This window comes from Triturus cristatus, chromosome 4_2 (genome assembly GCF_964204655.1).
Source record: "Triturus cristatus chromosome 4_2, aTriCri1.1, whole genome shotgun sequence".
Classification (NCBI taxonomy): Eukaryota; Metazoa; Chordata; class Amphibia; order Caudata; family Salamandridae; genus Triturus; species Triturus cristatus.
The window spans coordinates 530068681-530081036 of record NC_140586.1 but is presented as its reverse complement, the minus strand read 5'-3'; the positions used below and the strand labels follow the sequence as shown (position 1 = coordinate 530081036).

The window sequence follows — 12356 nt, the reverse complement described above, 5'->3', positions numbered from 1 at the left end:
ATGTGTTCGGAACATCTGTCAAGCCGTGATGTGGCATCAATTCAGATGTTCATGAAGCAGTAATGCCTTGATAGCCAACTCCATAGACAAAGAGCAAGACTCACTGCCCATAAATTGCCACAATGAGTTAATGATTATAAACACACATAATTAATTTATTGTGTTCAGTTATGTTACTTACAAGTGAACAATTTAACCTTATTTATCGTGATAGCACCACATTTTTACACATATTTGACAATAAGAAAAAAAATTACTGAACACTCTTATGTAGTCTGCACCTGGTACATGTTTTAAGGACTACTTTTAAAGATTTGTTGCTGCAGTTCATGTAGTGCCTTGATGAGGGCGAAAGTCTTATAGAATGACACCTGCAGTTTCCCAACATTCAGTAAGCAGTTTAAAAAGTGCCATAAATAGTGTATGCTCCTCATTCACAAGTGAGGAGTTGACACGTTTCAACCTAAGTGACGGGATCGGAATCCAATGAGGGCTTCATCAGGGCAAAACCAAAGTATTACTACAGGACACCGGTATCTTTTCTTAGAGTTAGACAAACATTTCTCACATGGGTTTGGCTTATTCTACTGTTTGTCATGATAAGAAGTATTCATGCAAAGCCTACCCATGGTAATTTTCTCCCAGAATCAGGAATTCCTTGTGATCATCATATCACCAAATATATTAAATGTGTCCTGAGCTATGACTCTCCTGGGTGGTGCTCCAAGGCATTAGGAAATCCAAAGTTACAGTAGGGTCTCTTTAGGAAAGCCTAGGTCTTATTGGTGTGTGTGGGTCATAGTCTCTGACCCTGTACGAGCGCTGCACTAGTTCGAGCTATAACGTCGGGTGCACCCTCACTCTGTGAGTGATGCCTAATATTGAAGCGGTGGGGTACTGATAAATTGTGTCTCCCAAATGGGGATCGACTGCGGCTCAGCGGCTTGGACAGTGAACTATCCAGTTTTATTGAGGTCGGTCCCTAAGATTCAAAATCGGCCTACCGCAAATAGTACCATGCCATACCATAAATCATTTTTAGGACACGCTACATAAGACTGTTCAGTATTCGCTTATGTTGTGATTATGTTTATAGAAGTTTCTCATATGTATGTATTAATAGATTGTGCTAGCACAATAAAGTAGGTTAAATTGTTCACTTGTAAGTAATGTAACTGAACACAATGAATTCATTATGTGTGTTCGTAATCATTAAATCATTGTGGTAATTTATGGCAAGTGGAGTTGTGCTTGTCTGTGGATCTTTGTCTAATTAATCCCTGTGTCTAAACTGGATCAAACCACAAATAAATAGAATACTTAATAGCCAGGGAGGGGCACTTTGCCCATTTGGTCCTTCAAGACGTTTTAGTCTGAGACAATCCACAGACCCTTCACCTTTTTTATGATTTGATAACATGCATGAATCACCCCAACCAGGGTATCTTGGCGCACATTCAGCACAAAAAGGCTAAAACTAAATCTAAAACTGTAAAGTTTTTAGTGCTGTCCAAAAGTTACTGTAGTCAAGAACAGGTTCCAACCGAAAATGGCAATTTGTTCCAGAGGGTGGAGGCCAAATAGGAGAAAGATCTTCCACCACATCTATTCTTTACTTGCAGCTAATGTAGAGATTTTAAAAGGTGAGTGGAGGCTGTACTAGGCGGTCCATTACAAATCAACCGTGCTGCAGTGATTTGTACGAACTGCAATTTGTACAATAATGACTCATTGGCAGAAGCCAGTAGAGCATTGCCGTGATCCAGCCGGCTCGCAACATGAGCATGTGCCAAGGTCTTCCTGGCAGATAAAGGAAGAAATTGTAATGCCTTCTTTAGTAAGCATAACATGTAGAAGCAGGAACCGACTGTAGCTAGGACTTGTTTTCATGTTAAGGTACTGCTCTATCTTGACTCCTAGGTTTTTTACTACCTTGCTTGGATAGGGGGCCTTGCCTAACTGACACCAATATGGAGTCCACAGGGTTTGGGCTTTCCCAAACAGTAATCTCTGTTTTCCCTGAGTTCAACAGGAAGAAGGTATCCGACATCCACTTGGCAATCGCCTTTATACCAGCTGAGAAGCAGTCCTTCACTTTGTCAAAATCTTCATCAGAGGACCTGACCAGCTGATTATCGTCCACATATGACAGGATATCAAACCCATATGCTCTGATGATTTTAGCGAGGGGAGGCACATAAATGTTAAATAAAGTGGGGCTAAAGCATGACTCTTGTGGGACCCCTTTATCGACCTGCCTGGGTTTGTCTTGGGAGGTGCTGCTTTGGTGTCTATTCACAAGGTGAGGAATCTGCAGTTAGAAGTATCCATTAGAAGAAAAATTACTTACTTTTGGTAATGCTCCTTCTGGTGGATACTCTAACTGCAGATTCCTCTCCACCCTCCCACCTCCACGTTCTGTGGAATTGTCTCTTGTTATGTCTGTAGAAAGATCCCAATCTGGAGATCCACACACTCACATCTCTCCAAATGTTTGGCTCTATGTTCAATGGAGCGGACAGAATCAAGAAAGAAATTGATGCCAGCATGCAAGAGTGGTTCTTGTGTATCACACTTGCTGGGACGATGAAGCCAACACCGAGCTGCACAACGCCACCTGTTGACGCACAGGAGCAATGCTGTGAACATCCCCAGATCCTGTCTAGTGCTTGGGGGTTACTACAAGGTTCGGAATCTGAGATTGATACAGTATCCACCAGAAAGACTTTTACTAAAGGTAAGTAACTTGATCTTCAGTACAAATTGCTGCTTACACAAGCGGTTTTCCCACAGAAATCTTTCCACATATAATTCAGAAGAAAGTTTGTGTGCAAAACATGCTGGGAAGGGTTAAAACCTGTTGTTTTAGCAAGCAGTAAAACCATCCTCAGTTCCAACAATACAAAACCTGCATCAATACCCTAGTAAAACCAACCAGTTGGAACAACCATGGTCAAAATATTTACCACTTGAGGCTCTACCAGCAAAGTAATTCACCAAACTCAGAATGTATGTAATATATGCATGTGTAACTAAAAGACCAAAGGACATCTAACAAAACAGAATTATTGTGAGCTGTTAGAATGTTGATCATTGTAATCGTTTTTTTAAATTCATTTTTGTAGAAATTGGCAGCTATTCCAATAAGTGCATTCTGTGGTCCAGAAACTACCACGCAGTTTGAAAAGTATATACGTTTTTGCTTCATCAAAGTAAGTTGATACTTTTGAAATTGTTGATGATCTTATCTTGTAAACCTCTGTAAATGCCTGCACGGAGTCTGTGAAAAGAGTAAAATGCAAAATGGCAACCTAAAAGGCTGCACGTTTCTCCAATCTAGCTGCAGTTTTAAATATTTAGAATAGTATTTATTTTTTGAGCCCAAACCCCAAATGACTCATTCAACCCCAAAATAGACTATTTTTGACAGATGGTTGTAGAAAATAACAGCATAGTGCCTGGGCCACGTGATCTCTCTAGATTTCCTTTGCAGAGTGTTTTTTTTATACATAATGCTCCTATTCCGATGTGATGCTCTCAAAGATAAAGGTTTCCCTTTAAAAAGTAAACCGAATAAGTTAAAGCCCAATTAAGAAGCCTTTCCACCCTCAAATCATGCCTATTCATACCAATAGCATTATCCTTTCAATTACGGTTACATTTACCTGAACACTGTATTTAATATTTTCTCTGTCATATGTGCCCCCAAAATGGCACACCTGAACCAGGATTGACAAGGATCAATCTGGATCATGCGTGAAGCCTAAATTATGAATGGTGATCCCTGGACTAGGAGTATCCGTGTTGTGTGGCCAGAAGTTATAAGTTCACAGGTAGCATTTTCCTTTGAAAATCATCTCCTGTGCTTTGTCGGAGTTCAGTTTAAGGCAGACTTTTGCCATGCTGGATTCAATGAAAGACAAAGCAAAACCAAAGGAAATGATGGACGGAGTGTTGAACATTGCAAGCACCCACCCCCAGTCAACTGATCTGGGTTTAATCCATCACCGTTCTTTAGCCCACTCTGCCACCCCAGTTCAGACATGGCCATATGCAAATCAGTCTGACCCTGTGCCTCATGGGAACAGTCCAGCCCGAACTGCCAAGCCATGTCTTCCCTGGACCGGAAACAAGCTTCCTAGGACCCCTTTTGTACTGCTTTGTTCGCCATAAGTTGGCAGGGTATGCTCAGACGTGAGTCCCTTGCTCACTTTGCCACTGGATTCAAGCAAGCCTGGCTGAAGACGGCTGAAATGCCAGAAACCGGTCCTAGGAAGCTTGTTTCCGGTCCAGGGAAGGAATGGCTTGGCAGTTCGGGCTGGACTGTTCCCATGAGGCACAGGGTCAGACTGATTTGCATATGGCCATGTCTGAACTGGGGTGGCAGAGTGGGCTAAAGAACGGTGATGGATTAAACCGTGATCTGTTGACTGGGTGTGAGTGTTTGATTGGTTCTGATGTTCCATCCATCACCACCCCCTTTTGTACCGCTTCAATGAAAGACATACACAAAAGAGATGCAACATTAGCAAGCACACCATTAATCCATAAATGTATTTGGATGTAAAACCAAAAAATAGGTGAAGAGGGCTACACCGAGACATTACAAAGCACATAAAACATCTCTGTGACATGCTCCAAGTAGAGAGTAGCATGCTGAAGTGCAACTGCTTGCCATGTTTAGATCTCGGCCACTGTTTACCAATATTAAAGGGTCTTTGAATATGATCATTGCTTACCCTTGGTTATCTTTCTTGTCACTCATTTGCTAACATTTTATTTTTAGGGTGAAGAAGTTGATACATCAATAATGAAATCATTATTGCAGATGCAGGCAATACAAAAGCATTTCCTACATTGCGTTCAACAGCATATTACATAGGATTTGTACCTCCGTACGGAGAGGATAGATAAATATTGATCACATGAATTCTTTACTGGGCTCCATATCTCTTGGCCTCTCCTAAGACCTTCTTTATCTTTACTCTTATACATGGAATGGTCTATAAGAGAACAGGCCCCACATCTTTCCCAGCATTGCCAAAAGGTTTGCAGGATCAAACTAGCCAGTCTGGAACAATATAGACTCTATCTATGATAATCGCCACCAAAATGAGTTTGGAATACACCTTTTATAAAAATACCCCAAAAAATTGCCATTATCAGTGCCCATCATGACCAGTTGTGTTGAAAGTGAATCTTGTACATTAAATATCTTTGATAATTTGTAAACCTATGCATCCTATACTTCTTGAGTTGTGAACAAGATGTAAGCATTGATATTGGCAACAATTCAGAGTTGCTATGTACCCTCACTTCAGTATCTTTCCGGTGTATATTGGAGTCAGAAGATGGTTTTGTAATATTGAATTGCAAGATTTAATGAGAGCAGTAGCCTATTGCCAAAGCCAATTGACTGTCGAAATAGTTTCAGATCCATAATTGAATTCAGCTTGGTGCCCCAATAGCTTGCATGAACATCTAAGTCATTGTGCGGACCCTGAATAAAAAGTTGTGCAGTGTGCCTTAATATTTACATTTGAAGGCTTTAAAATCGTTTACAGTATTTAATTCTGCTTTAACTTAAGTTAATCTCTATCTGTCCTCTGAAAGAAATCCCTAATTGTCAAATACCTTTAAAAATGACTCATTTGGTAGCTTAAAATTCTGGATTTTAGTAAAAGTATATATAATATTTTGGGGAAAATTCGACCAAGCTGTTTAATACAGTTTTCCCAAATTTTACAATAATGATCCCAAAAGGTATCTGGAAGTAAAGGTACCTGCCAAAAAAGAGTGTTATTATATTTTGTAATTATAAACTCTCTAACCTAAATTCACCAGATTTTAATAGCTGATTAGACTGTCTTAAAGTGGACTTTTTATAATGGCTTTGCTCAGCGGAACAAAGTAAAAAAACTCAACTTGGGCACCCCAGACTTAGCTTACAGAAAAGCTATGTGGCTGATCATAGCTGAATAATATTTAAAATTCGGCATGGCCCACCCCCCACTCTTACGGGGAAACTACATATTTCAGTGCTCTCTTGGAGCACTTGCATCCCAAACAAAACTGCACAGAGCATTCATTATTCAAAAAAGTGGAATTGCCGTAAAGAGACATACACATTTTCGTAATATGAACATTTTGAAAATATTACAACTAGTTATGAGGCTAATTTGTATTCAATCCCACTTCTTCAGATTCTTGCTTAATTTGATACTAGAATTGATCATAATTTAATGCCACCAACTTGTTAAAGCCCGCAGTAAGAGAAACTTCTGGTGGATAATTCTTCCTGCAGATACCTCTTACCTTTTCAATAACCCATGCATCAGACTGAATCTGTAAACTTTTCAATCGCTTTCCACTCTGGTAAGGCGCGGTGGCTGTACTTTAGCGTTCAAAGTGACACCATTGGGATGCCGCTGGAGTCGTAAAATGCCCCTTCTGGGACCTGGCGTCCTTCCCCATTTTCCCGTGCCATGAATGCCAATCCAGAGCTTTGCTCTCCTCAGGGAATTTTCTTCATGATGTTCGTCACTGTCCATATTTTATTAACAGGTGCTGTACAGGTAGGTACCCCCTAAACGTTCAGGTTTCAAACCCTTCAGAACCTGTTGTGGACAAATATTCATCATGGATCTACACAACATCTGTTTGTGGTGTCTGGGGTCAGGCCACAACGTCAAGGCCTGTGCCTCCTGCAGAAGCATGCACCCAAGGCAATGAAGCAGCAAGAGGCCAGGGGCCAGATGTACAACCCTTTTTTGCGGCCTCAAACGGGAGATCCTCCAGTTTGTGGCCGCAAAAAAGGGTAATAGCATATACAAATGCTATTTTGCGAGTCACTGACTCGCAAAATAGTATTTGCGACTCTCGCTATTAGGAAGGGGTGACCCTTACTAATAGCGAGTCAACATGCTATGTACTAATTTTTTGCTGCCGCAAAAAACTGGCAGTTTACCACCTACTTCAAGTAAGAGTAAAGGGTTCCCCAGGGGATCCCTTCCCGTTTGTGAGTATGGGGGAAAATAGTTTTTAAGAGCAGGCAGTGGTCCCACTGCCTGCCCTTAAAAAAATGAAACTGAAAAGTTAAATTTTTCTTTTTTAAATCCATCCCGTTTCCTTTAAGGAAAACAGGCTGCTCATTAAAAAAAAAAAAGAAACTGCTTTATTTAAAAAGCAGTCACAGACATGGTGGTCTGCTGACCCCAGCAGGCCACCATCCCTGTGAATGCTAGCCATGCCTAAAGGGGTCGTAAATTGCGCCTGCCTCATTAATATTAATGAGGCATGCAATTTGCGACCCTGTTGGGAATCGCAAACAGAGTCTGGGACACTGTTGTGCGTTCCAATTAGCGAGTCGCAAATGCGACGCAATTTGCGACTCGCTAATTGGCGTGTCATACATCTGGCCCCAAGTTCTTTACAGCTCATTCACTTGGAAGTAGCTTCAACGGTTCATCAGAAAAATAGCCCTTATCAAGTTGCCATGACTTTGCACGGTGTATCCAAGCAGCATCAGGACTTTTTGCTATACAACAACTTAGACAGTTTAGGTAATCAGATGTGGAAAATCCTTTCACTTGTTTTAGGCACTCACCTCAAGACTTATTTATTTGAACCGTAATCATATCCAGGCTGGTGGTTCGTCGAATAACATTGTTTTGAGACTCTTCCTACAAAAGTCTCTCCCATCTCTTCATTTCTTGTATCGTATGCTTTTTCATAACCTTCTCTCCTCAATCAACACGAGTTAACATGAATCATGTGAATGCTGAACAGGAATGTGATTCGACATTAAGGCCCTCATTTCAGGTGCCAGGGGCATTTCCAAGTAATTAGGAGCAATTTAACGACTCCGATTTGTGCAACTTTGCTCCATTTCAGTGTTTTCTTCCCTGTACAGATTCCTCCAGGTAGTGCCATCTTTCCAACTAGTACCCATAGGTTTTTACACCGGGAAAACAAATCAGTAATTGGAAAAGCAAGTCGATTTCAGGAACATCCTCAAGTTTCTCAACATTCCAACCCTAAATGGGGCAGTAAAATTGTCCGAGAAAAAACAACAAGGTGCAGTATTTTTTTTTCCGAAGGTGATTTAATATCCCGCAAGTCTTTGGTACTCAGACTGTGGTGCTATCTGGTTGCCCGTTACTTATGTTTGCATACGAAGCCGTAGATTCCTAAACTTCAGAAATGGTATGAGGAACATTTTCGTATACATTTTATAATATTCACAGAAGAAGAGGACATGTACCATAGTTTGTTTATGCAAGTTAGTTCATGGGCAATCCCTAGAGTCGAGCTGGACTTGATGTTCAGCCGGAAAACAAAGTTAATATTTCATAATACCAGCCCGGAAGCTGAACAATAAAGTACTATCCCACCGTTAGTGTTCTGCAGGTAGTTGGTAGATTAAAATATAAATAATGCTTAACACTTGATTTTTGTCTTTCAGCCCTGATCCTCTCTTCTTTTGCTCATTCTAGCAACAAGACTTGCACTTGCTTTCTAACGGATGCTGCCCGCTATTTTTTGATGTACGATAGCCAGGGGATTGGAAGACCCTTATCCCAAGCCAAGCAGTCTGAAACTATCTCTCTAGTTAATTTAGCTTCTTTTGGGCTCCAGATAGAAAGCCACAAGAGGATTGCCACTCTACAGATAGTCGCTCAAAGTCTAAGCCCAGTTCATTTTGGCAAATGAAGCTGGAGGTTGACACATGGTCTGACAGTACTTTCTGACAAAATAGATCTTCCTCCCTTTGGAGGGCAGCAGAGTCACCTGGGCCTCATATGCCTGCCCCATGAGTTGCTATAGTGATGCATTGTGCTGAATATTTTTGCAAGAGGGGTGTAACACCCTCTCTCCCTTGGGTAATGGGAGACTTAGCATTGAGCCAAAAGCTCTGGAAAACCTGGTCCTACTTTGTGCAATATGCACAGACCAAGCCCCAGACAAGCTGAAAGTGACCCCCAGGTAAGAGAAGGAGCTGGTGCTTAATAGCAATTCATTACCCATCGTAATAGTCAAGGGTTTCATGTGCTTTGGGCCACAAGTCATTATAAAAGTCTTAGTAAAATTAGCTGATAAATCCAGATTGGACATAAAATAGACAAGGAGTGCACTAGATGATGTAAGGCTTTGGGGGTGCGAGCAATTAGTAGTAGTGTCATCCACATACAATAATGCTGGTAGGGGGCACTATTCACCATGGGCACGTCTGGGGTGCACTTAATAAGCTCCTTACTAAGATAATGTATGTACAAAGTAAAAAGAAATGGGGCTAAAACACCCCCTTGCCCCCCCCCCCCCCACCCACCGACTATACTAAATCAATCAGTGACTTCTCCTTCGTTCCCAAACCTGACTCTGGCCTTAATGTCCATATGCAAGGAGAACAACAAGTGGACTAGGGATGGATCCATTTGCAGATTAATGAGATTGCCACAGCTTAGCCCACTTTATTAAAATCAAAGGCCATTGTCATACATATATAAAGGCTAGATATAGTGCAGACTGCTTGGCCATCGTATATTTTCCAATGATCAGGTTTAAGTTGAGGCATTGATCCCTATACCCCTGCGGAATCCATATTGACATTTATTTTAACACGTTATTTTCAGTGACCCAACCTACTACTCTATTTTACAGTGCGCTGCCTAAGGTTTTGGCTGGCATATCGAACAGGGAAGTCAAACTGTAACATTTAGGCTCCGCCCTGCCCTTTTGAAAGATCTGGACTATGACTGTGGAAGCCCAGGATCAGGGGGATAAATGACCTGTTCAGGCTGTTATAAACGCTTGTCAACAGTGGGGCCCAAAGATCCATGTTACACTTAGTAATGCCAATTGGGACACCATCCGGCACGGGTGCTTTCCCTCTCGTGCTCTTCTGGATGGCGGCCTTCACCTCCTGTAAATAAATGAATGGTTTGACAGTCTATTTGCAACATAACATTAAGTAAAACTTAATTTTGGGAGTTCAGTGCATTACATTAACTGGGAAAACAACAGTTGTCGTTTGAGAAAAACTAGTGGTTGGCTAGAGAGTTTGCAAGCGGTTCTGATGCTTTTGTATCTACACAAACCATGCAATGCTGTAACCTGTAAGACTCTGAGCTCTAGAACTCACAAATGTTTTGCTTCCTAGACCAATGGACGCCAAAGGCAGGAGGGGACTGTGAGCCATATATTCTCCTCGAAATCACTGTCTTGCAAAATCCCTTTCCTTACTTCTGTTTCTCATCAAACAGCAATCCTGCAGTGGCTTAAAATAATGTACCCGTTAGTTGTCAGTTGCAACCAACTACTAATAAGCCTGCAAAAAACCAGCCCTAGGCGGCTAGGCTAAAGTATATATCTGCCCGAGACTGCTTCATTGATACCCAGGGCAGGACAGATGAGTCTTTGGCTACTGCAGCAATGACAGAAATGCTTGTCTCTGATTCTAAAGCTCATGACACCAGATGATCACTGACCATGGACGTGGACTAAAATGGGTGAGAAAAGTACAAAGGCGTTTCATAGGTGCTATCCTTTAAACTTCAAATGAAATAAACTATCCTTACTCGAGGGGCTAAAGCAAAAGCATCAGTAATCCAGCACCAAGAACTACTGATGTAACAGCGTTGGAAATTCTACTCACAAATGGGTAATTACAGTGGGTACTGGTGTTTCTGCTCTGATGTTTTTTAAAATTCTGTACCACTAAGCATTTTTCACTAGGTTTGTGCCAGGGTCAAATCTGCTCAGGGAGAGGAGCTCTGAAGCGCAGCATTCCTATTCGGCCACAAAGAAATGATTGCAACCTTACCGTAAGCTTACCTTGTGATAATGCCCTGAGAGTCAGTAAGTTAAATATTATACATTTGACCACAGAACTACTGTAGATGGCTTATGCCCATGCCAGTTACACAAAAGTCCCTCTTTTGCTACTAGTCGAAAGATATTGCAGGCAAAGTTTAACACTGGATGGAGACAGTGTCCAATCATGCGGCTGTTATGGGACAGAGGACTTTGCAATAAAAAGCTTCGTAAATGCATTAAAGACAGATTTACATAGACCTTACTGTATATACATGTTACTTCAAGAGGTATGTTTATTGGCTGCCAAGTCTAGCAAGAGCCTGAACCTATAACTACCTTCTCAATCTTTAGTTACACTTTACAATACAACAATGTATCGACATTGCTTAAAACGGATCTTTCACCTTAGCGATGACTCATCAGAAGCTTCACACATTAATTTGTTTTCTCACACCACAAAGTGTCACTTTGTGGTATCAGATGTATATTTGTGGTGGGTGTTGCTCCCAATGGCTCGGAATGTTGAGGTATTGCATTGGAATTGTATTTATATAGCACTTACTACCCCTTTTCAGCACATAGTACGCTACTCCAGAACCCAAAAGAATTAGTGGTGGATTAGAATATGGAAATATAAGTTAATCAGAGGGTGGACATGTGAGTCTGTTAGTTGGATTGAATTGGATAATGGAGGAAAAGCCTAGAAAGTGTTATTTGTGACATCATACTAGTAAAATGAGGTTTAGGTAAGTAAAAAGGAGAGATGGAGGAGGGAAGAGTCTCTAAAAAGGGATTAGGGAGATCATAGTAGCAAAAGACGTTTGGGGTGAGTCAAAGGAGGGTTACAAGAGGGGAGAACTGAGAAAGGGTTTTAGAATGAGGTTTGGGGTGAGCCAGGAGTGACAGAGGATATAATGAGGGGTACATTGTGGGACAGAGCAGTGCATTGGAGAGAGTGAGCACACCTTGTATAAGCAAAAGCGCCGCAGGGCACATGTGCTGGTAACACTAGCATCAATTAGAGATGGGAATAGATGATACACACACACACCTACACCCCAGGACTGCAACATGCAAAAAAGAAAACACAACTGATGCGCCAGCGCGACACACATCTATTAGCAACGACAGCAAGGAAGGTGCTGTAGGCTGCAACAACTGCACCCACAGTCACAGACAAACAGCACAACATACAATAACTGTCAAACATAAAAACATGGAGTAAGACACACCCAACAAAAATATACAGCGGCAGATGTCGAGTTATGCCTCCTTTGACTAACACAACAATATGCTTTTTAACTAAACTGTTGTAGTAAGTGGTATATTTATAAGTACAGTAAAGCTACAACTCTGTGCACAACTATTTTTTTTTTTTTTTTTTTTTTAAAGGTTTTTATTGAACAGAAAAAAGGATACAAGCATGGGCCTACAACCACCAGGGCCGGCCGCTAGAATCAAAAAGGCTCACACAGTGTTAAAGTCATCAACCGACCCAAGGTCCCCAGCCCATTACAGAAGCTCCGGATACTCCTAAGGGA

At 41.4% G+C, this 12356-nt stretch overlaps 1 protein-coding gene across 11 annotated transcripts in view; it reads left to right on the top strand.

The window, feature by feature from the left end:
* KYAT3 (kynurenine aminotransferase 3) overlaps positions 1–12356 on the top strand; it is a 492939-nt gene that overhangs the window by 472481 nt on the left and 8102 nt on the right. For 9 of the 11 annotated variants that reach the window (XM_085602141.1, XM_085602139.1, XM_085602134.1 and 6 more), the window contains one exon: positions 3126–3212. The exons of the other annotated variants lie outside the window; for them this stretch is intronic. In XM_085602141.1, the coding sequence (XP_085458267.1) occupies positions 3126–3212 (87 nt within the window). The remainder of the gene's footprint in view (positions 1–3125; positions 3213–12356) is intronic. 11 annotated transcript variants of the gene reach the window in all.